Source organism: Haliotis cracherodii, unplaced genomic scaffold, assembly GCF_022045235.1.
Source record: "Haliotis cracherodii isolate W230 unplaced genomic scaffold, xgHalCrac1.p SCAF_2, whole genome shotgun sequence".
NCBI classification, from domain to species: domain Eukaryota; kingdom Metazoa; phylum Mollusca; class Gastropoda; order Lepetellida; family Haliotidae; genus Haliotis; species Haliotis cracherodii.
The window spans coordinates 64,623,473-64,650,918 of NW_027266275.1; the positions used below are offsets into that span (position 1 = coordinate 64,623,473).

The 27,446-nt window shown below is 41.0% G+C and overlaps 1 protein-coding gene across 2 annotated transcripts; it reads left to right on the top strand.

Annotated features, from left to right (window-relative positions):
* LOC139468356 (myosin heavy chain, striated muscle-like) lies at window positions 1-26,982 on the top strand. Of its 2 annotated transcripts, none has more exons than XM_071250271.1 (35): window positions 1-64; window positions 1,693-1,950; window positions 2,382-2,525; window positions 3,860-4,016; window positions 4,392-4,419; window positions 4,846-4,957; window positions 5,042-5,134; window positions 5,504-5,567; window positions 5,807-5,905; window positions 6,451-6,554; window positions 6,839-7,240; window positions 7,363-7,533; window positions 7,675-7,978; window positions 8,637-8,716; window positions 9,427-9,514; window positions 9,679-9,796; window positions 9,917-10,174; window positions 12,508-12,973; window positions 13,146-13,355; window positions 13,615-13,760; window positions 14,217-14,307; window positions 14,596-14,652; window positions 15,231-15,317; window positions 16,023-16,189; window positions 16,919-16,997; window positions 17,252-17,500; window positions 18,480-18,676; window positions 19,107-19,239; window positions 19,598-19,814; window positions 20,077-20,317; window positions 20,768-20,960; window positions 21,653-21,913; window positions 22,861-23,100; window positions 23,830-24,030; window positions 25,824-26,982. In XM_071250271.1, the coding sequence occupies exons 2-35, from the start codon at window positions 1,753-1,755 to the stop codon at window positions 25,971-25,973; spliced, it is 5,805 nt and encodes a 1,934-aa protein (XP_071106372.1). In that variant the 5' UTR covers window positions 1-64; window positions 1,693-1,752; the 3' UTR covers window positions 25,974-26,982. The 2 variants fall into 2 exon arrangements, with proteins under 2 accessions (XP_071106372.1, XP_071106373.1); XM_071250272.1 differs by having other exon boundaries at window positions 8,640-8,716.
* The last annotated feature ends 464 nt before the right edge of the window (window positions 26,983-27,446 follow it).

The window sequence follows — 27,446 nt, forward strand, 5'->3', positions numbered from 1 at the left end:
GGAAAGATAAGCCGCTGTATATATGAAGTGAGCTTGGCAGTAGCTGTTCAGACCAGCTCTGGCCGTGAGTATTAGAACCCCCTTGTGCCGTGCACTGGCGGATATATTCCCTCCCTGTCACAAGACCGACCCTACTACACCCTGCACTGTCTCTCAGAGCCCTACCATTACCTTTACTCTTTACTCAATATCTCAATATTACCATCCCAGAAAACATAACAACCGAGTGATAGTGTGCCTGTCCTGGACTTCCTACCTTGGAGTAGAACTCTCATTTCTTCACTGATCAACTGATGCCCGTATGGGAAATCTTATTAATACATATCCGTGTTTTGGTGTTTGACATGTGTGAACAGATTTACCAATACCTTCCTCGTAGATGTTCCAGCTAAACACTTTGTTGTCACTCCGAATCCGTTTGTACTCATCTTTCCGGTGCATCATTAATTCTGTGCCTCTTAAAACTTTTGAATTTTATGACAATGATTTTTTCACGTTGCTATAGACTTATGAGTATGTTTTATGCGTAATATATTCCTTAGGAGATTTGTGTTTTTCCGTTGCTATGGATACCAAAAACGGTTACTAGTACCTTGGAAGAAGATTCATTGGAAATCCTTATCAATTTGATCATTGTATTAAATGTACTGCAAACAATTTTCACAAAATGCTATAGAGATTGGACTATATTCAGTGGATTTAACGAGAAATCTTAGGATGAAATTATAGATAAAGTTCAATGTAGCTTACGTTGAAAGTATGTGACGAAAGATTCCACTTGTTGGATCAGACAGTATAGGTTTCATTTGGGTTCAGTTGCCAAGGTTGTTATTCATAATTATTCGTTTTATATTAATTTACTTGAGTAGCAACTTTTTTATTATTCTGAAATTAGGCGCGTTCAAACACCGCCATTAATCTATAAAACATTCTCAAATTAATTTAATAAACCTCAAAACGTCCCGTTTCTGAAATCCGAAATGTTACCATCATTCATGGTTCCCGGTGCTGCTGCTGGCGGCCGTGAGCGCCATGCAGCAGCAGTGTGAAGCTAGGGCAGTTGCCAGGGGTTTTCGCCATCATCAGTATGATAGTAATAACGTTCGTTTGGCCTACTTCCATGGACTTAGGTACCACGACAGCGATACACGACCCCGGCGTTAAGGTGTAGTGTTTCCTTAGCCTTATATGTATGGCAGGGAGCCCACGGCCCTTGGAATGTCGTTCTATTCTGGATAATGAAGAGCGCGTGATAGTAATAATGAAGTAGCCGTGTTAATGATGAGGCGATGTCTTTGATTTATAATGGAAATGTGTGTGAATAAACAAACACATGACGCTGCATTACTGTAGATATGAATAAAGCTGTATACATGTTTTGTACGTGGAATTCACAGATAACGATACTGATTGCTAATAACGACTTAATTTAAAAGGGATACCATCGGCAAAATATGTTTGTATGAACTTTGATAATCTCCCAACCACTGTAAGACTATTTGTGACATGACAAATAGTATTTTAAGCATCCTCATCATAAAAGGTTTCCATGGCAACGTCAATGTCCGCCAAGGAAAACGCCAACATGGCGGCGGTGTTACTTCCCTTTTGCAACAAAATGGCTGACGCTATTTTTTAATCAGAATGGCGCGTCAGTGTTCTGAATTTATATGAATGTGTATATATTTACAGGGACAGAACAGAGTTGCTCATCACCTTTCGGACTTTCTTTAGTTCACGTCCTCTGTGAAAATGTCCTCCTTTGATCCCAACGACCCCGACTTCCAGTATCTTGCGGTTGATCGCAAGAAACTGATAAAGGAACAAAAAGGGACCTTTGATGCCAAGAAGGCATGTTGGGCCCCAGATGAGCAAGAGGGGTTTGTTTCTGCGGAGATACAGGAGACCTCAGGAGAAAAAGTCACCGTTAAAATAGTGGACACGAATGAGGTTCGTCGCCATTGATATCTCTATTTTGTTTTATCATTTATCATTGTATCGTATAGCATTTGTCATTTAATCAATATCACGCCCGAAGGGGTCCCGGGTAGAAAAAGTCCACAGCAACCTATGCAGGTCGTAAGAGGCGACTGGACTGTCTGGCCCGTATTTACAGGCCGCAGTGATATAGCTGTTATGTTTCTGCGTGTGACGTTAATAACAAAGGAACAAAACAATTGTATTTGATTATTTTAGAAAGTTATAGTCATTTTATTAACCAGATTCAATTTATTTTATGGTATCTGTATCAATGCAAACGCATTTTAATCATAATCTCTTTAATCATAACTTTACAGCACATGTCTTTCTTGGTATCAAACACGTGTTTTCTTCAATTTCCGTCTTTATATTAATTGCTCCTAAACCGAATTCCTTTTCAGGTTAAAACATTCAAGGCTGATGAGATTCAGCAAATGAACCCACCCAAGTTTGAGAAATACGAGGACATCGCCAACCTTACCTATCTGAACGAAGCCAGCGTCCTCTACAATTTAAGATCTCGATACACCTCTGGCATGATCTATGTAAGTACGCGTGTGTTGTTAGAGTAGTGATATACCTCCGGTTACCGGGGTACATGTATGTCTACATTAATGGAGACCGCCTCCGTGGTAGAGCGTCCGCCCGGAGAGCGGAAGGTCCGGGGTTCGATCCCCGACCGCGTCATACCAAAAGACGTTAAAAGATGGTACTTGTTGTTATCCTGTCTGGCGCTCGGTATTAAGGGGCTTAAACAAGGACTGGTCGGCTCGGAGTCAGTATACTGTGTCTGAGTGGGGTATTGATGTTAAACTGAGGTATGGTATCTCAGTGAACTAGCACTATAAATCGGCATCAGTCCGGACTAGTACAAGCAGCCACACACATACATACACGTGCATGCTCGTCGCTATATAAGTGCAATAATCTTGGACGCGACGGTAAACCCCATTTCACCTCACCTACATTAATGACAGTACAATTCAATAATAATACTGTGTTCACTTTGACCCTTTTTTAATTATACATTTTTAACGATATCATTTCTTTAACTCTCCCTCATTAAAATTGTTTGAATATTGGTAAAAGCGGCGTAAAATAATAAACACTTAACCTTGGCAAGACTGATTTCTCCTACCTTGCGGGGCCCATATGATCAATATAGTGATAGAACACAACACATTCATCAGGCAATTGAGAAGTTACGTTTTGAAAACCTTTGTCTATTCACATCCGAAAACTGATATTTTGGTAGTAACGTCTCTGATCGGCATAAAGGTAAAACAACTTATATCAAATGCACAGGCATCACTGCGCCGGAGTGTGTCAGCAGTAATAGAAACGGCTTGCACACATGTGACAATACCCTATGACGTAATTGGGAAGACTTGGTTGCAACGTGCATTCGCGAAACAGTGCTGTGTGACTAGCAACAAGGTCCCTGTCGTCATGGTATTGTTGTACCAAGTGACTGAATTGTGAGACATTGCCCCATTCACACTCAGAATATGTACACCTGTATCTGTATTGTATTTCCTAAGGTAATGGTAGTACCAGGTGGTTATACTACCACTATATCCAATCTCCTATCATCAACGGCCGCCTCCGTGGTCTAGTGGTAGAGCGTCCGCCCGGAGATATATATGCACAATAACAGTTAAACATCTGGTTGCTATTGCCATGGTTCTGAAAGAGTTTCAATGAACACAAGCTGAAAGACTGTCTTGTTTGGGATCTATTGCAAATCCCTACAAAAATTTATATTTGGCGAACCATAAGGTTTAGTGAAACTGTATAGTGTCCACTAACATTCTCTTTTTCATATGGCATCCTCCCGTTGGTTTCGAGTATTTCATATCATATATACATATGTTTCCAGACATATTCCGGCCTGTTCTGTATCGCCATCAACCCCTACCGTCGTCTCCCCATCTACACCCAGTCAGTTGTAGATAAATATAGGGGGAAGAGGAAGACCGAGATGCCTCCTCACTTGTTCTCCGTCGCCGATAATGCCTACCAGTTCATGGTGCAAGGTGAGCTAACACAGTAATATAAGCCATAGGGGCAAGAGTATAGGTGAATCGATTTTCGGTAATTATGTTTCATACCGATTGTCTGATTCGCCCTATTTGTTCCATTGTTATTGTCTGCGAAGACACCCATTCCTAAGTGACGTCATGTTAACGCATTGCCTCTGATAACTGAAGATGACGTCATACATTGTTGATGATGTCACAAACATTTTTATGTTGCGTCGTTCCCACAATATCCCATTTGTCTAATGACTGATGCCAACTGCATCTACGTGCAACGGATATTAATGAAATATGATTAATAACTATATTAGATATATACTCAATATGTTACAGCTGTAATGTTAATTTCACTGTACTTTGTTCACTTTTCAGATCGTGAAAATCAGTCCATGTTGATTACGTGAGTAGTTTGACAGTGTTTATTTAAGTGATACAAATATTACCATCATATACATCTATGTTCACGTCCTCAGATCCTGAACATCCACAATGCTTTACGGGAATATCATATTTACACTGTATCTGCTATGGAAAAGCACCATTGGCCCTCTTTGGTTCAGCATTTCGATTTAGTTGCGTTTTAAGGCATTTCAAAATTCAGTGATTGTGGAATATAATCCCCAAAAATCCCTGATATGGTTTCTTAGTACCATAACAGTGCTCGTGGGTTTCACCAAAGTGCTAAACGTCCACGATCTGCATAACTCTCCTACCGCATTAATCTGACAAGTGACATAACAGTAATACTGTTCATGTCACTCACTCACTGTACCCTTTGTTGGTTGGCAGTATTTATAATTATCAATCAATAATAATCATTTGTCAGCGGTGAATCTGGAGCTGGAAAGACTGAGAACACCAAGAAGGTCATCGCCTACTTCGCCTTGGTAGCTGCCGCAAGCGACAAGAAGGAAGAAACTCCGAAGGAAGAAAAGAAGGTGATATACGCTTCCTTCTTTGAATACAATACTTGCCAAATTGTGTGTATACTTATTCTAATATGATTTTTACAATCATTCAAGGGTTCCCTTGAAGACCAAATCGTGCAGGCTAACCCTGTTCTTGAGGCCTACGGAAACGCCAAGACATCCCGTAACAACAACTCTTCCAGATTCGTAAGTTGTTTTACAGATGTTCATAACAGACATACATATAATGTTATAATGGGTCAATTTCAAGACAAAAACAACACCAATGAGTTTCATTTATTCTGGTCCTTAATAATTAAATTGAAGACCGACTGAACTGATTACATATAAATTGAATCCAGTAAACAAACTTCAAAATCAAAGGCAAATTCAAATTAAATCATGCTGAAAATTCCGGTTTGTTTCCTCTCAGATATTAGCTAGACCTGTAATCGATGACGTACCAACATCCCTTAGAAGATCATTTCAGCTAAAGAACGTTGTCATAAATCACCTTACTAAAGTTAGACTACCAGAATGTTGTAAGTGATCATATGTGCTTCTATATTTTCTCAGGGTAAATTTGTTCGTATCCACTTTGCAAGCTCTGGAAAAATCTCTGGTGCTGATATTGAAACATGTAAGTACTACAGCAAGGCTTGTCAAGCTTCTACCTCATTTTCTGTGCACACTCGATACTTGGGTAATCATATAAGAATATTAGCATTATACTAACAAGAATGTGTCATGCTGAGTGTGCATGAAGATCACTGTGAACGCTGTCTTCTCTGATATACCAATATGTTATTGAGATAATATGCATCTACAAAGAAAGAAAACATTGAAAAAAAGTCTCAGGCATATCTGTTATCTCCCCAGACCTGCTGGAGAAGTCTCGTGTAACCTACCAACAGTCTGTTGAGAGGAACTACCACATCTTTTACCAGATGCTTTCTGGAGCGGTGCCAGAGATTTTGGGTTAGTGGGTCTTGAAATCAATATCGTAAGAAGTTATCCTTGCATAACTCATTGACGCAAATGGTGCGACGATAAGACGGTATCATATTGCATTCCAGCCTCCTCCGCTGAATGCATCGTGCGATCACCGATGAAAACAAATTCCAGTCGTAAATCTACTGCACAACCTTGATGTATTATATATGGACATACTACATTGTCAGCTCTCATATGATATTCGTTGATATTTTGTTCTGTACTGTTACATGAAGTATATTAAAGACATGTGTTGCACTGCAAACACCTGTTCAAAACAGTCACCTAACTATTATGTCTACGAATAGTTTTTGAACCTGAAAATAAATTAAGTTATAGTATTGCTTTGTGAAACAATGCTAAAATATAAATGCAACTGAACAATATTAAACTACTCAGTGAATATACTCAGTAGGATATAAATTTGCTTGGTAGTGGGTTACTGTATGTAACTGAGATACGAAATACATATGCAAATATATAATGCATATGCAAATAAAGTCATTAACGTTTCAATGTGTTGTTTCTAGAAATTAGCTTGACTAAGAATGACGCTGGTCTATACTCCTTCATCAACCAAGGAGTCCTTACAGTCAACGGCATCGATGATGTTGAGGAGATGAACATGACACATGTAGGTATCCCTCAAATGCCAAAACAGTCAAAACTTTCTTGAACGTTCAATCATCCTGCAAAAATATGTGCACACTCCCTTAGTTCATATGACAAGTGACTATATAATGACAATAATGTATTAGCAACCTACATTTTAATGTCCTGACTTTAGCGACAGATGCTTTAATGACACTTGGGTCAGTTTCTACAAGCCCTCTGAATTTGATGTGTCATCGGTAAATGGTGTAAAACATATTCATGATTAGATTAAAACAAAAATAAAGTTGCAATGATATGTTGCAGGGTGCCTTTGATGTCTTGGGATTTACTCCGGATGAAAAAGTTAGCTGTTACAAGTGCACTGGTTCCATCTTACACATGGGTCAGATGCAGTTCAAGCAGAAGGGTGAACAGGCTGAGCCTGATGGAACTGCTGAGGCTGAGAAAGTTTCCTTCCTTTTGGGTGTCAACAATGGTGACTTCCTGAAGGCTCTGTGTAAACCCAAGATCAAGGTAGCCACGGATTACGTCATTCAGGGCAGGACAAAGGCACAGGTTGTCTACTCAGTTGGTGCCCTTGCTAAATCTCTCTTTGATCGTGTTTTTAACTGGCTGGTCAAGAGAGTCAACCACTCACTCGACACCAAGAAGCCAAGACAGTTCTTTATTGGGGTGTTGGATATTGCTGGATTTGAGATTTTTGAGGTGAGCAAAGTGCCTTGTACTATTACGTTTGGTTTTCTGCAGCAGGTAATTCTAGTTATAAATCGTGTTGATAAATATGTATTATATTTTTTAATTTACATTCATGGTTTCACTACAAACAGTTCAACAGCTTCGAGCAGCTGTGTATCAACTACACCAACGAGCGTCTGCAGCAGTTCTTCAACCACCACATGTTTGTGCTGGAGCAGGAAGAATACAAGAAGGAGGGCATAGTCTGGCAGTTCATTGACTTCGGCATGGACTTACAGGCCTGCATTGAACTCATTGAAAAGGTAGGTTAATTGCTGCTAATCTAAATCTGGGCATTAAATGATACTTACCGAAACGACGTGTATTTCATATTTCACGTAACGTCTATACAATACTCTCGATATCACAGAGATATATCTTCGTGAACACTTCAAATGTTTTAGCCCCTGGGTATCCTGTCAATTCTTGAAGAAGAGTGCATGTTCCCTAAGGCCTCTGACAAGACCTTCAAGGACAAACTGACTGAGAACCACATGGGCAAATCACCCAATTTCCTCAAGACAAACAAATCTATGAAAGGAGGTCAATACGGTGATTTCGCCCTGAAGCATTATGCAGGAACAGTTCCCTACAACATCGGAGGCTGGCTGGAGAAAAACAAGGATCCTGTCAATGAGACCATTGTGGAGCTCCTTAAACAGTCTAAGGAACCACTTGTTCAGCTGCTCTTTTCTCCACCTGGAGGAGGTAGATATATTTACTCACAGTTCATTTAACCTTATCTGCCGCATATAAACAATTATATATTATATATATATAACAAAAATGGCTAACAGTTTATTAATAATATTTTACAGAAGTACATCTTCATGAAATTGATAGCAAAAACAAATTCAGTTTGAATAGATTTAGAATAAATGGCTAAAAGCAATATCTATTAGATTGTTTGGTAGCAGTTAGATCTTCATGTATTTCAGGAATAAGTGAATTCTAAACCGATTCAATATAACCTAGATGAACAACAGAAAGATGCTTTTCATGTAGAGTGACAATAGATACATACAGATCCACCATTTAAACAAAAAATAGGTTTCATGATCTATAATGCTAATTTATTACCCATCAGTTGCAGTTCACGAGGGACAGATATATCATAATTCTGTGCATTCTACACGATACATCATCTCTATATATCAGGACAATTACTGATGCGACACAGAGTCATAAATAATTTACTCATGGTAGTTGGTAGGAAACGCCCTCTCTTGTTGGACAATGCTGATGTTATCAGCGTGAAGATATAATCGTGTTCGGTAAGATTTACCGAAAATACTGTTCTCATGATATGACCTGTATGCAATATTCATATCATTCAATATACTCAGTGTATGTATTTTACCTTTAGCAGATGCTGCAGCAGCTTCTGGTGGTGGTAAGAAGAAGAAGAAGAGCTCTGCATTCCAGACCATTTCTGCCACTCACAGGGTAAGAAGTGAATCAAAGCAGACTACAGTAGGATATTTTTTTCCCTACATGTTTTTATGAAGCATTTTCTTACTTTATACATCATGTTGATCATCTTTCCGAGGCAAGGGAGTTAACTGACTTTATAAGTCCAATTTGCACCCTTGCCGAACTTGGCTGGAATTTTAAGGCTCGATCGTAGCGCCACCAGTGGCGATTACGAGTTATGTCCCTTATATGTCCCGCCTATTGACCAATCAGATTACTTCTCTCATATGACTTCACACAAAATGGCGGCGCCCAGTCAAGACGAGCTGATCGTTAATCAAGGCCTTTAGTGTTATAAAACGGGTCTTACCTCGCGAAGTGCATCAGATCACTTGAGTACCTTAGTTGAAAAAACATGTAAAGATTTTGAAAATATCTGTCGGCGTCCAGTTGATGGCACACATACTCTGCAAATCCTGCAATCGACCGAAATCTGCACGGCAGTCGCCATGTTGTCAGTTTCGTTTCGCGATTTTGATTCGACTACGCATAGACTCGTTAGTCCAGCCAAAGTATAACTTCATAATTGACGCCTAGTTCGTCAAGGGTGGAAACTAGACTTTTACATTCAGTTGACTAGCTTGCTTCGGCAAGATGCAAATTGATAGATGGCACATGTACTTTAACTGCGTAGATAGAGCTTTTTTACATTTGTTGTAACACATGTTAACGTTGAATTTTAGGAGTCTCTAAACAAGCTGATGAAGAACCTGTACACTACACACCCTCACTTCGTCCGATGTATCATTCCCAATGAGACAAAGACGCCAGGTACTATTAATTAGTATCCATATTCATTTGCAATGAACATAGTATGACAGTAGAAAATAATGGTTCATATCAATTTACTTTATCAGACATTGTCTTATTGATACCATTGTGTGACATTACTGCTATCACCACATTGTTTCCCCACACTCTTACCTCTTTGATAGGTCTGATTGATGCTGCTCTTGTGCTCCACCAGCTTCAGTGTAACGGTGTACTAGAAGGTATCCGTATCTGCAGAAAGGGTTTCCCTAGTAGGATCATCTACTCAGAGTTCAAACAGAGGTAAGTGTTTATCGCTGAGTTAATTAGATTGTTAAAAGAAAAAAGACCATATCATACAACTGCTTCCCAAAATTGCCGTTTCATTGGCGAAAGAAACTAATTTCATACTATTAATTTCAGATACTCCATTCTAGCTCCTAACGCTGTTCCTGAGGGTTTTGTAGAGGGAAAAATTGTTTCGGCAAAAATCCTAGAAGCCCTGGAGCTCAATAAGGAGGAATATCGTCTCGGCAACACCAAGGTGTTTTTCAAGGCTGGTGTCCTGGGTTACCTCGAGGAAATCCGTGATGAGCGACTGTCCGTTGTTGTAGCCCTGTTCCAGGCCCATATTCGGGGCTACCTGAAGCGCAAATTCATCAAGATGCTTCAGGACAAGAGGTAAGTTATGTATTTCCGGCGTTGCAAGTAAATATCTTTCAAAGATGCTTCGACCTTATCATTGATCCCAGCCAACTTGCTGGCTTACACTTAATGTATTTTTCAAACAAGTAAAGTTTGGTTTCCAATATTATAGTGCATGTATGGAATCAACTCACAAAAAAGCAACTGCTACAGAAAAGCATGCATTCCATGCAAAAGTTATCTTTTATGCAAGCCCCATGCCTTTCAAGACCCAAGAATGGGTATAAAAACATGTGCGTTAACCGGATTCCATGTGCAATGTTTAGCATCATGCTGACAACAATCACTCAGAAAAACAACAAAATTACGCAATTATTCAACATTACGAAATGCCACGCCTGTCCGAAAATGAGGGCGGTCGGGTAGCCTAGTGGTTAAAGCGTTCACTCGTCACGCCGAAAACCCGGGTTCGATTCCCGACATGGGTACAATGTGTGAAGCCCATTTCTGGTGTCCCCCGCCGTGATATTGCTGGAATATTGCTAAAAGCGGCGTAAAACCATACTTACTCACTCCGAAAATGAGCGTCTGCGAGCCATTGGTATGCTTGAAGCAGTCAACGTGATGTTACAAGACAATTTAACGACCACAGAAACACCATTTGGTGTTTATGGCAACTTTTGCAACAGACGAATGCAGTCAGAGACCATCCTCGGAGAGGCAGGCCACGCGTAACCAATAATCGACAAGACAACTGGATTCGAACAACGCACCTACGAAATCGATTCCAGCCAGCAACAGTGACTGCAAGAAGCATCCCTGGCTTCACAATATCTTCACAAACTGTACGTCGTCGCCTCAGATGTGCAGGCAATGCGTCAGAAGACCCGCCAGACGTCCCATTTTGACAGGAAACCACCGACAAGCACGTCTACAGTGGTGCAGACAGGGTCTACGCTGGACGGCTATGCAGTGGGGACAAGTTCTAATCATTGACGAGTCTCGTTTTCACTTCAGCCACAGCGATGGACGGATTCGAGTGTACCGACGTCAAGGTGAACGTTACGTCAATCATTGTGTCTTGGAAGATGATTGGTTCGGGGGCGGCAGCTTTATGGTATGGGGTGGTGTAACAGCAAGACAGAGGATCCGTTTCATAGTGGTAGAGGTAAATCTCAATGGACAGCGCTACCGCGACGAGATCATCGGCCCTGTTGTTCTACCGTTTTTGCGTCGTCATGGCCCAGGCATTACCTTTCAACATGACAACGCCCGGCCTCATATTGCTCGACTTGTTCAGGAATCTCTTCAACAAAACAACGTGAAAGTCATCCCCTGGCCGGCTCGCTCCCCTGATCTCTCACCAATCGAGCACATGTGGGATGAGATGGATTGGCGACTTCGACGTCAACCACGTGTTCCACAGACACTCCAGGAACTTCGAAACATGCACAAGCAGATATGGACAGATATCCCACAGGACTTTATGCGACGCCTGGTCCATTCCATGAGACGAAGATGTGTTGCTTGCATCGCAACAAGAGGTGGACACACACGCTATTGATTTGTGAATTGACCTTTTGGCATGTTCATGATTTTATTATTATGAAATCACGTATTTTCTGAAGTCAGTATGGCAAATTAAACCATTTGAACACTTACAGGAGTCTTTTATCTGTTGCAAACCGAAATTGATTCAGATTTAGTAAAAAACATCACTTTGCATTAAATCGTATTCAATGTCACGGGAACTTTTGTTGTTCAGTATATGTCAATAGCAGTGTTACATGGACATATGGATCTTCATTTCGATGATATTCGAGGGGCGTTTAATAAGTTTTGCAACTTCAATATAAGACCAAGTCGCAGAATATCTTTTGCACTTTTATTTTTCAATATAATCTCCATTCAACCCAGTTCAGTTATTCCATTTGTCCTTCAAGCTTTTAATACCATTTTAATAGAAATCCGCAGATTGGTCCTCTAACCACGCCTCTGTGGCAGCCTTAATGTCCTCGTCAACCTGGAAGCGTCTTCCACGTAGGGCAGATTTCATTTGCCGGAACAGGAAATAGTCACTGGTCTAAGTCTTGGTTCGAAAAGTTAAATCACCCACCCTACAGGAGATTATATTGAAAAATAAAAGTGCATAAGATATTCTGCGACTTGGTCTTTTGAAGTTGCAAAAGTTATTGAACGCCCCTCGTACCGTCACTATTGATAATACATTAACTACATATCTGGTATTTAATTTGAAGACAATTGAATTTGTTAAATAACTACACAAATCAAGAATTAAATAGAAAGCATGCTTTAAAGACATCATCTGACATGCATTCTGATTTGAAAATATCGGTAACCTTTTTCAGAACTGCCCTTGAGATGATCCAGAAGAACATCCGTAAGTGGTTGGCCATGAGGAACTGGCTCTGGTGGAGATTCTACACCAAGGTCAAGCCCCTCCTCAGCATTCAGGCCGCTGAAGATGAGATGAAACAGAAAGAAGAAGAACTGGCAAAGGCAAAGGAAGAGCTTGGGAAGGTTACACAGAGGTGCAAGGAGCTTGAAGAAGCAAATGTTGTTCTTAATGATGCCAAAAACGACTTGAAAGTGGAAGTTGAGACCCAACAAGATACCATAGATGATTGCGAGGAAAGAATCGAGCAATTGCTTCAGACAAAGGTTGAAAATGAATCACAGATAAAGGAACTGGATGGTCGGGTGGCTGAGGAAGAAGCCAAAAATGCCAAACTGTCTGAGAAACAGTCAAAGCTGGAGAATCAAATGCAAATAATGGAAAAAGACATTATCGACCTTGAGAACAGTCTTACCCAGGTATATAAAGCAAAATATGTCTTTTTAGGTATTATTAAAGAAATGCCTATCACCTTAAAGCACATATGTTGGATTATCATGTTTTCAAGTTGTGAGCATTTACATTCTAAATTGTCCTATCAAACTAACAGTTTACAATTCATACGCACAGTAGATATGATTTACATCGTAGGCAGAAAACGATTTCAAAACCAGAGGAGACCAGATCAAGACCTTACAAGGAGAGATGTCAAAACAAGATGACTCCATTGCCAAATTGTCAAAGAGTAAGAAAGACCTTGAGGACCAGTTGAAGAAGACAGAGGATGATCTTCGATCAGAGCAAGATAAGAACTCACAGCTCAACAAACTCAAGCAAAAGTTGGAAACAACTCTTGATGAAGTAAGATTGTTAATATGTCGTTTATTTGGTATTCTTTAGTAATATATGTGTGTTGATAAGCATACTGTAGGGGCAGTTGATAAGGGTTAATGTTTGTAGTTACTAACTCGTAATCTAGAGGCTCTGAGGTACTTTTTTGTCAATGGTGATGGCTCCAAGATATGAGTTGTCATTGTCAGGGTGCATTGTCGTCAGAATTTATACTTCTCTGTGTCTTTTAAAATGTTACTTTCTAAGGTTTTTGTTCTACATGTTTTAGTTTGAGGAGAATCTTGGACGTGAGAAGAGAGTCCGGGCGGACGTGGAGAAGGCCAAGAAGAAGCTGGAGCAAGATCTCAAGTCTTCCCAAGACGCTTGCTCTGAGCTGCAGAATGTAAGGACAGAACTCGAGGAAACGGTTAAGAGGTAAGCTAATGGAATCAGGGGCAGATTAATGATACTTCTGGCGAGTGAGCATGGTTTAAAGCCGCTTTTAACAATACTTCATCCTATTGTGGAAAAAAAGCCAAATGTGACGAATGTGGGATTTTAACCTACTACCAACCAAATCGGACACGGTTAATGGAGGCAACTCTTCACATCTCCTAAAAGATCGGGTCCACACCATCCCCGAACTTTGGAGTGTTCACTATTGTTTATTCACTAGTTCATTTCATGTTTAATACTTGCCACCGTAGTAGCCACCAAAAACATTCGTATCTAATGTGACGTTTAGTAAGGCTAGTGGCGGGCTCTTTACATAGAAACATCTGGTTCGATTCACTGTATGGACATAATGTGTGAAACCATTGTCTTTATTGACTGGAATAGTGATTGAAACGACATTACATCCTTCTTATGACTTGTTATTGCCTCCATCAGGAAGGAGAAGGAGTTGTCCAGCCTGAAGGTTGACCTGGATGATGCCGAGAACAAGGGCAGCCAACAACAGAGAAAGATCAAGGACCTCACAGTCAGTTAATCAAATACATGTAGTACTACTAGTACTTGTCTGTGGGTTTTCAGAGTCCTCGGCCTAGTTTATGCGCCTGTATTATCTCCCATACTTCGATTTCCTTTTGGAAGAGGATTCCAACAATACCTATGTCGCCAACATTTTATTCTTAAACATGTTTCCGTTTGAGAAATAAGACAAAGTGTAGTTTGATCGTTGTATGTTTTCAACATCTATACTTATATTAAAAATGAATATGATTAAATGAATGCAAAGGAAGTCATCCAGTTACTGATTCTATTGCAGGCGAACGTTGATGACTGCCTTGCTGAGCTTGAGATGGAAAGACAAAACAGATCCAAGGTAAGCGAAATTAGCAGATTGATCGCATGAAACACAATGTTCTAGGATCTTCAATAATGTCTTCGATATAACAGAAGATGACATACACACATTCTGAAATAAACAGTACAGCGTTTAAAGCATCCTAAATATTGCAGAATTGAAATTAATACGATTTATACATGTTCACATCTTAAATCACAACCAAAATGCCCAATTAACACACAGATATGTCAAACACTATGCATTTGCAATTATGCGTGGAAAAATTGAAATTGGTTTAACCAATATATCAGAGCAACTGATATTGCGTTAACAGATGAAATAAGAACAATGCGTACATGTTAAATGGCAAATAGAAAGAATATTAGTCAATAACATACTCTGCATATTTATGCTCCTTTGTAATATGATAGCTGATGATAAGGACACTATCACACAAACCTGTCCGAACCCAGTGTGGCGGATGGGTATTGTTTATTCAATCAGTTTAGAACATGCATCTTTTCATGAGTATATACTTTTCGCATTAGCATTCATTTTCGTGAGAGGCCTGAATCTTTTACAGAATATATTACAATTATTGCAATTTTTGACAGGTCGAAAAACAACGGCAAGAGTTGGCCAGAGAGGTCGAAGAACTGTCTGTCCGCCTAGAAGAGGCGGGTGACGATACTGCAAACCATGTATGTCCACAACCTTGCATGATAACACAGGTTGCCTTCTGGTTAATACGTTAAAACAACTCTTCATATACGGCAACACTTGTAGTGAAAGCCTTACTTTACTATGTGAGGCTATGTTACTATTTAGCAACGCTGTGACCAGTATTTCAGGTTACGCACAGCCTGTCAACCCAGGAGCACGGGTATGTTGCTGACAGACTAAAGACCATAACCAGCAGCAATCTGGGATTCGAATTCACGACAAATGGATACTGGTATGGTTAAGTGACTTTACACATCAAGAGGTGAGGTAAAATGGGGTATAACGTCGCGTCCATGATTATTACACTTATATAGCGACGTGCATGTACATGTGTATGTTTGTGTGGCTGCATGTACTAGTCCGGACTGATGCCGATTTATAGTGCTAGCTCACTGAGATACCATGCCGCAGTTTAACATGAATACCCCACTCAGACACAGTACACTGACTCCGAGCCGACCAGTCCTTGTTTAGCCCCTTAATGCCGAGCGCCAGACAGGGTAACAACAAGTGCCATCTTTCAACGTCTTTTGGTATGACGCGGACGGGGATTTAACCCCGGACCTTCCGCTCTCTGGGAGGACGCTCTACCACTAGACCTCGGAGGCGGTCTACACATCAAGATGAAGCCCTTATAACAATACGATCACAAATGTGCCATGCTCATATTGCGGTGCTTTCAGGCTGATGCAAACAAGCGCCTGCAGGCTGACATCAACAAGCTGAAGAGAGACCTGGAGGAGAGCGTCATGCAGGCTGAAGCTCAGGTCGCCGCTCTGCGCAAGAAGAACCAGGACGTTTCCAATGATCTCAGTGACCAAATTGACACACTGCAGAAGCACAGGGCGAGGTATATATAGAGAATATTAGATTTTTAGATTTGATTATCACAATGAATTTTACATATACGGTGAGGTAAAATGGGATTTAACGTGGCGTTTAAGATTGCTGCAAATGTATAGCGACGTGCATGCTAATCGACCATCGACTTTCAGTTTCTCGGGCAGACGCTGTATCTACTGGACCTCGGAGACCATTTATGAATGAACCATTCAATAGAGCTATCGAGATAACATGTCACAAACGGTTTGGTGCAACATTAACACCAGCTACCATTGTGTTTCTTGGACTTAAATATTTGTTTTGCGAAATATGTTGGAATACTGACGTTTTAAGAAAGGGAATTTCATCGTGACGTGTTCAGGCAGAGTGTTATTTATTATCCAATGACTATCTTTAAAACCAGACAGCCTCTAAACCAACAAGGAAGTTAATCAGGAATATAATCTAGGTACATAGGTCTTCGCCAAATCGTTTATGATAAGAGTGAGCGTATCGACTATTATTGTTTCACATCGGAGTATGTCGGTAAACAATCAGATGTGCACAGACAAATTATCGCTTGAAATATCGTGACACCACGAGAGCAAGCCCTCACAACAGATACGATGTACATGTACTAAAGTGTATTCTGCTTAGGACCACCACCCGATCCAACATTAGGCTTGGCTAATCAGTTACCATTGCATATTTGAGAAATTATCACACTACCTGAATCATGGTCGCGGATCTGTTTCAGACTAGAGAAGGAGAAGAACCAGATGAAGGGAGAGATGGATGATCTACAGTCAGAGCTGGAGAATGCTAAGAGGAACAAGGTACACTTTTACGGTTGTTTGGTACTTTAGTGCGTAAACGGGTGACCCTTGTTGGGGCTACACAATATCCGCTTTGGGTCCCCTATTTCTGAATTGTCAAGAATGTATCTTTATCTGGCAAAATCAATGTCTGAGTTGACGTTTGAATTTTGATATGGAGTGTTTGATCATTTACTTTTTTTTATCAAAGCCAATTACTAATTTTATCATGTATTCTTATTGAAATATTTATATTGCAATACCTGACTTTGTAGGGTGGAATGTCCGACGCAGCTTCCAGACAGCTGCAGGGCCAGTTGTCCGACCTGGCATCTCAACTGGAGGAGTCTTCTCGTAACATCACTGATCTCCAGACCCAGAGGAACAGACTCCAGGGTGAGACCTCTGACCTCACCCGCCAGGTGGAAGACGCAGAACGTAGGGCACAACACCTGTCTCGGGAGAGGGCGACACTTCTTACTCAGGTGGAGGAGTCCAGACGCAGTGCAGATGAAGAACAGAGGGTGAGGAAGTGATGAGAACCACTGGCTAGCTGATGGTCCAGAGGTCGTTACTGTTACTTATAGGGTTTACGTCTAGGGTGGTATGGCAGAAATCACTATAGTAACACAGAACGGGGAAGGATAAGTGCTTCCTTTGGGCCGCTGGAAATGTCCAACGTTAGTGTTATGGGAATCGTAGAAATAATGGTACAAAACAGTCACACATATTCAAATGGTGGACGAGTAATCATTTTTCTTTCTGTCACTTGCAAGGTGCCATGATCAAACTCAGACGTAATGGATAAGATGAGCGAAAAAGGCCGACCATCCACGTCCGTGAACGTGATGATTGTTTTGCCATATGTTTGTACTGTTTATAACATCACTTAGGAAAATCAGACTTGCTCATGTTCAGATATTAGAAAGCTCTTCTCCAAAGATCTCCCCTTTTCGACCCATTATATCATTACCTATTATCCATTGTTATTATTAGTCCTATTACAAAACGGCTAGTATATGCTTCACGTTATTACTTCTTCTGTGGATTTCATAATACCAAACATATTATCTATTTTTGTTTCTAGTTAAAAAAACAACGACATAACGAAACGGACGACACGTAGTCTCACATTACACCATGAGACAAGTTGTCTTTCTGTTCAGAACTGAATATTTGTATTGTGGTACTATACATCACCAGAAACATACTGCATTATACGTTTTAGGATATATATTAATGAACATCATAAGACATGTTCTTATACTATCAAAGAAAAGACATGAACACGTAGTATTTTGCATAATAAGACACGTATGATACACCTCTAGAACCTGAGACAAACATCAGTGTACTATTTACACCATCGGACAGGTATAGTCGTACTAGATAACACTGGACACGAACTATTGTAAAACACAAGGGACCCGCATTTTCGTACGACACAACATAGTTAACGTTTTCTCGTACAATGCAACATGTCTCGTTATGATCCTCCAACAGATGCGCCAGAAACTCCAGGCAGAGTTCCGCAACCTGAACGCCGAGATGGGAGGGGTTCGTGATCAGCTTATTGAGGAACAGGAGAGGTGTGCCAGCCTGGAGCGACAATTGTCTAAATCTAACAGTGAGATGCTGCAGTGGAGGTCCAAGTTCGAGACTGAGGGCAGCATCAAGGTGGATGAGTTGGAGGATATTAGGTACGGTTACGATGGGAGTGAGTGAGTGAGTTGGGTTAAATCCCGAAAGCCCGAAGTGGTGCGGGTATGAGACGTTAACCACTATGGCGAAGTCATGAGGACGAGTTGGTGCTGACAATTCCAGAGACATAATCAGCTAGGGCGAATCTGTGATTCGAACCCACGACCGTAGCTTTCAGAACGTCACTTCACAAAGAATTGCAGCGCATTAGACGACTGGTTACTATAATTGGCCATCGTTAAGGCAGTAAATGTGACCATGACTATGGGAAAATAATTGCAATTAGTACTTTCCACAACCCAATATCTCATCACCGTATTTGGTAACACTGATATCTACCTACAAATACCAATATATAACATGGTCAAATGGCATTACCATGGTGATATTCTTTTATGTAAGTTACATTTGGAACAATTGATGCTTCAGGCGTCGCATGCAGTCCCGTCTAAACGAGGCTGAACAGAATTTGGAGAGTGAGCGTGCCCGTTGTTCCGGGAATGAGAAGGTGAAGATCAGGATGCAAGCCGAGATTGATGACCTAGCCATGGAATACCAGAGGGTAAGACGATTACTTCCGTTATGCATGCCTATCTTATTGGGCAGTGGGAAGGCGGAGACGGATTACCCTCCGACTTAGCTTCCGACTTATGGAGATCGGACGGGTACAATGAGTGACCTGAATGTCATCGTTCTGCGATGGTGTGGATCGTTCGTTAGCCTGACCTAGCTTCGAATATTATCGCCGGCCGTGACATAGCTGCTGACAACATTCACTTTCCAATGAAATCTAAATTAATCAAAGATGAAGTAGGCTTCATTTTGAAAATTTGAATTTATGAATGAGAAGTTCAAACAATATTATTTACCGAAAATGGTGACGAAATCAGTTGTTACATAGATTTATGTATTTAATCTAGGCCCAGACTACTGTGAACAGTCTTGAGAAGAAGCAGCGTAACTTTGACAGATTAGTACAGGAGTACCAGAGCAAGATCGCTGACGTCAAGGCTGAACTGGAGGTGTCTCAGAAAGAGTCACGGGGCTACTCTGCCGAGCTGTACCGCACCAGAAGCAAGGTGGAGGACATGGATGGCCAGATTGACTCAATGAAGAGAGAGAACAAGAATCTCTCAGGTGAATAGTCGGAGCTGAATCTTAGCAAATATAAAGAGTCTCGGCGATCATGCATGATATCTCAGCTTATGGTGAACCTCTTCCTGTTTGCGTACACATTAATTCCTACTTAGTCCACCGCCTGTCAGGGAGAGTCCACTCCTTCTGGACGACAATTTTAATCAAGGGTTCTTCATACTCCTGATTCGTTCTTCAGGAAATATAATCTCAAAGACGTGATCATTTGATCACTGGTAATAATGAAAGCTGATCGTTTTTCCAGAGGAAGTGGTCATTCTCAGTAACCAACTCAGTGACAATACCAGGACTCTGGCGGATGTGGAGAAAGCTAACCGACGCATTTCTACAGAGAAAACCGACCTTCAGTCTGCATTGATAGAGGCTGAGGCTGCCCTGGAGCAGGAGGAGGCCAAGATTGTCCGTGCACAACTTGAAATCTCTCAGGTCCGCGCTGAAGTTGATAAACGCGTTGCTGAGAAGGAAGAGGAATTTGAGAACCACCGGTAACATATCAGTATATCATCAGTACTCCACCTCGTGTACCATTAAAATACTTTGGTCTGTTCCCAATCACAGGTCCTTAAGAAGATTAGTTCATTCACAAGTTCTTTCTTCGCACAGGTAAGGGATGACAAAGAAATACATAGCGTGACGTTGAACAATTAATTAGGTGTTCATGTCTCAAGCTGATGCTTTGTTGTATGCCTAGACATCGAGGCGGTTTCAATAACAAAAGTCGTTACAAATCATAGTCTAACCCATAGTTTTTGTGAATAGCCGAATATATTGATGTCCTGTTTGAGGTCCTTGGAATACGCTATACCTTGTCAGCTGTGTGTCGGATGAAACAACTACATATAAGTTTTCTCCGTATACCGAGATATACACGATCAGCCGTGAGATGCTCCAGTGCTACTCCTTGCGTTTCACTCAAACTCTGACTTGTATTTCAGTCGTAACTTCCAGCGGTCCTTGGATAACCTTCAAAACTCCTTGGATGCGGAAGGCAGGTCCAAGGCGGAGTACATGAGGATCAGGAAGAAGCTGGAGAGCGACATCGGTGATCTCGAGATAGCTGTGGACAATGCTAACCGGGCCAGGAGCGAGGTTGAGAATGCCTGCAAGAGATATCAATCTCAGATGAAGGTAAGCAACTCGACTTGAGAACATCAATGGCTCAGGAAATATTAACGAGGCGTAGTAATTCAAACCTGACATTAAACATCAAGGAATGTCATACTCGGCGCTTTCACGTTACAGCCTTGGCAACGAACCACACCGTAGGGAAATGATGCCACAAAGTGAGCCAGGCCTCATAGTGTTACCATCAGATCCTCACCTCAGTCCGTGAAGATCAGGGTTAGAATTAGTCTTCAACAACCTAGGGCTCGAGTCGTCAGGCTCGTTGTATCGTTGGATTGTCTGGTCCAGACTCCGTAAATTACAGTCTGCCGTCCTATAGGGGTGATATTACTGAGTGCTGCATTAAACAACAAACAGACGAAAAATATCACTGTCGTCGGTTCTTCTGACAAGCATGTAATGCTGAGGACATTTACTGCAAGAGCCACCGAAGATTCACGAATATTACACGTAAATACAGCTAAGGCAGATAGCATCTTTAGGAAGGAAAGTGTGTAGGCAGTCTAAGTTTTAGGTTAGTGCTTATTATTTCATACACCAGTTCGTAATAAGAAGGGAAGGGACATGAAGTTCAGAAATATTATTTCAGAAATAATTTTCACAGATGTTTGTAATACGAAGAGATGTGATGATCAGATGCCTACAGTCCTACATTTAAATACTGTATCTCAAGCAGCTATGTTTGGTCCTGGCAGGATCTACAGATGCAGGTTGAGGAGGACAGCAGGGCCCTCCAGGAGGCCCGGGACTCCTTCCAGACAGTGGAGCGTCGTTCTATGACCCTTAAGGACGAGAATGATGAGATGCGTACAGCTCTCGAGTCTTCTGAGCGAGCAAGAAAAATGACTGAAAACGAACTGATGGAGATTAACGACCGTTTGAACGAATTGAGCGCCCAGCTTAGTTCCGTCAGTACACAGAAGAGGAAACAGGATGTCGACATATCCGCTATGCAGGTTTGTGGTGTACCTGACAGGGCGTGATTGTGTCGTGCGTGTAGTCAGCAGTAGGAAAGCGTATAGTGGCGAGCCACGTTAAAATATTTGGATAAAGAGGAGGCTCACGATTTATCATTAAACGTAGGCCAATAACTCATTTAAGAAAGATGCGATGACATTCCTTATTCAAACACTGAAGGGGTGGCATGGTATGTTATGTTATATCCGGAACCATTTGTCCAAACACTGCATTCCAGACATTACCATTTGGAACGTCTATATATGATTAAAACGATGTTACAGTGTACCAATGATTCATTTTTCTGGACAGAAACTCACCATTAGTTTTGGAACTATTTTTTATATTGATCTCTTATATTATTACTTCAATATGTTAAAAAAATATTGCACCATCAGCTGATACATCAGCATGCTCGAGAATGCCCCCAAAACTGAAATAATGTCATAATGTGAACTATTTCAAATTGAAAACGATAACTGGGTTTTCACTGCTCATGAGGAATAACATACCAATGTATACATTTTATCTTTTATGTCATGTTCGTAAATTTAACGTGTCGGGTTCCAAAATTTAACTTGTCACCTTCTCGGTGACACAATTTGATAATAAATGACAAATCGGTGTGCATTATAGTGGTAGGTAAACGGAATATCAACGCGAGAGAATAATCATTCTCGATTATCTGCCAAAACAAATCCATTCGGCGTAAAAAGGCAAAAAAGCGGTGAAAATAATGTGACTGGACAACTTAAAATCAGTGATGATACCAGGTGTTAGCGAAAGGAAGTTAGCATGTCCTGCTCGACCAGTAACATCCACCACTCATACAATTAGCATAAAAATGTAAGTATAACATCCACTGCCACAGAAGAGGCATTGACCGAATGGTAAACGCCAATCGCTTTCTAACCTCAATAAGACTTTGATTTGTCATCTGCTTCAGTCTGATCTTGATGAGATGACCTCCGACCTGAGAGCCGCCCAAGAAAACTACAAGCGTGCTATTGCTGATGCTACCCGGATATCTGATGAGCTCCATTCAGAACAGGAACACAGTAGCACCATTGAGAAGGTGAAGAAGGCTTTGGAGAATCAGGTCCGAGAACTTCAGACAAGACTTGATACTTCAGATTCCCATAGGACGAAGGGAGACGCTTTGACCATTCAGAAACTGGAACAGCGGGTATGTCTCAACTTTCCTACGCGGTTAATACAAACATCATTGATTTCACAATTAAGTTCGTTTTACCAAAATGTCTTTGTGGTTCTGAATCACTTTCATGAAATCCGTATCCAACTCCAGTTTGAAAGCAGAGGCTAAAATACGAATGGAGAAAACATGAAGAGGGTTGCCATGTTATACTTCTATTTGGTTGTACCGTAGCTCGGGACCAACAAGTGAAGATGTTGTTTATCACCTTTCGGATACTCTTACGGACCAACTTGTGTGCAGGTCTGACATTGGCTCCTACCGCCATGTGGTTGAGAAATGTGCAATCACCTAGTAATAGTAAAACTGTTAAATATGTAGAAAGTGGTTTCGCCAAGTGTACAAGCGATACACCTGGATATTTGTCTAGTCTAGTCCAATAAAGGTTATGCTATGTTATGTTATGGTATGATTAGTGTGGTGTGGTGTGGTGTGGTGTGGTGTGGTGTGGTGTGGTGTGGTGTGGTGTGGTGTGGTGTGGTGTGGTGTAGTCATGGTTATATTATGTTTTGGTTTGGTATGGTATAGAATGGTATGGTGTGGTATGGTATGGTATGGTTAGTTTAGTGTGTTGTGTTGTGTTGTGGCGTGGCGTGGCGTGGCGTGGCGTGGCGTGGCGTGGCGTGGCGTGGCGTGGCGTAGTAATGGTTAAATTATGTTTTGGTATGGTATGGTATGGTCATAATGTTTTAACTGCATCAGGTACGCACCGTGGAGACCGACCTGGAGAAGGAACAACAACGTCACGCCGAGACCACCAAGAACTCCAGACACCACGAGCGTCGCATGAAGGAGCTTGCCTTCCAGATCGAAGAGGAGAGGAAGAACCAGGAGAGAATGCAGGATGTCCTGGACAAACAGAACGCTAAAATCAGATCTATGAAGACACAGGTTGAGGAGGCTGTAAGTTATGATGCTCAAATAGCTAATCGAGACAGAATAGACCACTGTGGTACCGGTGCCCAAGTATTTTTAATATCTCCTTTAATATCTCCATCGTTTGACTTTAATATCCCCTCCGTGGGACTTTAATATCTCCCCAGTGAGACTTTAATATCTCCTCAGAGGGCTTTGATATCTCCTCCATGAGATTTTGATATCTCCTCATTGGGACTTTATCATCCTCCACTGGACTTGAATATTTCATATGTGGAATTTTGATCTCTTAGGTTGAATACTTTTTGGTCACGATTTTGCCGACTGACAAAGATACAATCTCATATATTAGCCGTATCAGTTCAGTATAAACATGTCTTACCCATAAGGGAAACTGGACAGAGGGTATTAAATGTTCTGTTATGATCTTTACAGTTTTTCTATAAATAACTCGGCTTTTCATTGGCCGCCGGAACTATGTTTCATTCGTTTGTTCATTCAGTCTATCATCCACGTGATGATATGGAATGAGACGTCGCATAATTCTGGATTCTGATTCCAAATAAATAACTACAACTACAAACTAGTTCGTATACATCGTTTCATAATCCAGTGGCTGTATGCATGTCTGGTATAAACTCATTGATGTTTAAAAACGTTAGAAATGGCTCAGTAAGCTACTGTAACGTTACGTCAACACGTGTGACCCACTTACAACTGACGTTCTCGCCCTCGCCGATGTTGACTTCTACAATTGTTAACTTGCACTTGCTGAAGTTAATAGATTAAAGGCCACGGCACGTTTTTAACGTTTTGCAGGTTATTAATGTACTAAGTGCTACTGGTAACAGCGAGCTATTTTACACTATCCGATGTGTTGTGAAAAGGTCTCTTTTGCGTAGGGATTCATTTCGCTAGAAATTTTGAAGGTGGTTAGGGATGGATCTCACGGCACGTTTGCGGTATATTTGATAATGGGAAAGAAAGAATAACCAATTCGAAACTCGAAATTGAAGTTAAACTTTTCATTAATGTCATAGAGCCTTCTGTAGCTTGGCTCACTGTGCATCTTTGACATCAGTTCCCATGGTAACGACAACCCGTAATTCCTCGTATCCTGTTAGTTTTTCTCATAATCCTTTACTGACTATTTTGTGTATGATCAAATTTACTCAATGGTGTCATTCAAAATAGTGCAGTTTATGTCTTTCTATTAATGCCTTACAGTTTCGTTTGATAAGACAAGTTAAGAAGTGTGGCACGCCTGAGCTGTTCCCTTTGTTGTCTTCTGATCAATCGTATATGCTGTGTTTCTTTATAAACAACCACGGCCATCAGTGATGACAATGGATTCCCATAAGATAGCAACACATAGGTTTTTAACTATTACGGAGGAGCTAAAATAGGTTTACATGTGGCTTTAGGACAATTCCACGTTAACTGATTTACATGTACATGATGTTTATGGGTGCATGAAGAATATATAAAAGTTGAGTTTAGGTGAGATAAATGTAAAGTCTGTCCTATGAAACGTAGTCTATCACGATACATAGAGAATCTTATCCCTCTATTTATCATCTAAAATATTTTTCCAACGTTTCAGTTGTGAACAATAATAACCAGTGTCTTGGGTGTAAAATAAAGAGCTTATCAACCTCAGTGGCAGAGAAATTAGTGATGTCATTTGATTGTGGCCTCATAGTAGCCATGATGTCACATTGGTCTGCAAAAGCATTGTGGTGCAATTACATTGTAGCGATGGAGATATCGCTTGAAGCCAGTTTGGGATGATAAAGTGGATATATATGTTTGTTTTGCAGGAGGAGATTGCGGCAGTGAACATGGGACGATACCGCAAAGCCCAGCAGGAGTTAGAGGACAGTGATACCAGAGCCAACATTGCCGAAGGGGCCCTGGAGAAGATGAGAAGCAAGAGTCGCACTGTGACCAGCATGTCCTATGATATATAAACATCCAGATCTGCAGTTACCTCCCCACCACTGCGTGATAATGAAGGTCCTATAATCACGTACTTGAGGCGGAGCCATACTCTAGTGATTCATCATTCGTGACCTCAAGCCCTCAAACCTGTAAACGTGGGTAGGAAGGCTCTGGATCTGATCCAAGCGCTCTGAATGCATAGACTTGACAACATGCATATCTACAGCGAGACCAAATATATGGTTTGTCACCTCGGTCAGTGATTTGCTACGAGATTCCCAAGGACCGGTGGAGCTGTATATTCCATTATGCTGATATATACGCGTCCATGGCCGTAATGCTGGGCTTTGTTGCATAGACGCAACAGCATACGCTTCCATGGTCTTATACCAAATGAAAAACACATGGTCAGGACGGAAAACGGGGACTTCCAGCTACTACTAGACAAAATACACTTTGATTGTTAGACGGGTCCGGGTGGTCTGCATAATCCGTGATGCTGCTATTTCCGACCAAGCACCACATAGTTAGGGCGGCATTGCCGGGCCTTCCTGACCCGTCCAAGCTGCATATTCTTTAAATCTGACATGTACAGAAAATGAAAGGTCGTCTAGCCAGACTCGTAAAGATGGGCCGTCCAGCACCGATAATACTGATATTCTATACGTTATACCTTCTTCTGTGCCATTGTAAAAAATAACAAACATCGGTGTACTCAGGTACGCGAGGTCTGCTTGTTTATAAAGACAAACAGTTACTCCCTCCAAAGGAGCCATTAGAAACACTGACATGATGATGTCAGGCCTGTAGCCCCTGATCGAGGTAGGACAACCTCTTGGTCGAGCGTTCGTGACCAATGATTCACAGAACATCACTAAATGAATCATCTCAAATGGGAACTAAACATTTATAAGTAGAAAATATATAAATGGTTTATACGAGAGCGTGAAACATCAAAGATCAAATCATGTCTTATTCATTAGGAACTGTGTTGTGTTTGTATATACATTATCCAGTATCCTTGAACCCGAGTTCAGAACCTGGAATAAAATATATCAATATACACTCATGCATTAACGTGTTTCTTTGGCGTCTTCGGTATCAATGTTTTTGATATTTTATTTGCCTACACAATTCCTCACAGAAGTTTTTTGTGGAAGATATTCTCATGTGCACATTTGTCCTTGAGAATATCTATAGTCTCATCACGGCCTTGGGAACTTGGTTTCACACAAAATCGATGAGACAGACTATATGGCCCGGGAAATGTTTTCATCCTTGACATAACACACACTTTGGTGTGTTGTAAGTGGAAACAGACTTCGGCACATACTACGTGTACGGGTTAACATATTACATGCATCGTATAATAGGAGGACTCTAACCCAGAATTTGCCAGGAGGTCATATACAACATTGGTTGTGTTTAGCTCCATGAAGGCACTGACTGAGCTTAGTCTCTATTGACAATGAGATGTATATATGTTCTGTTTAAGTACAAAT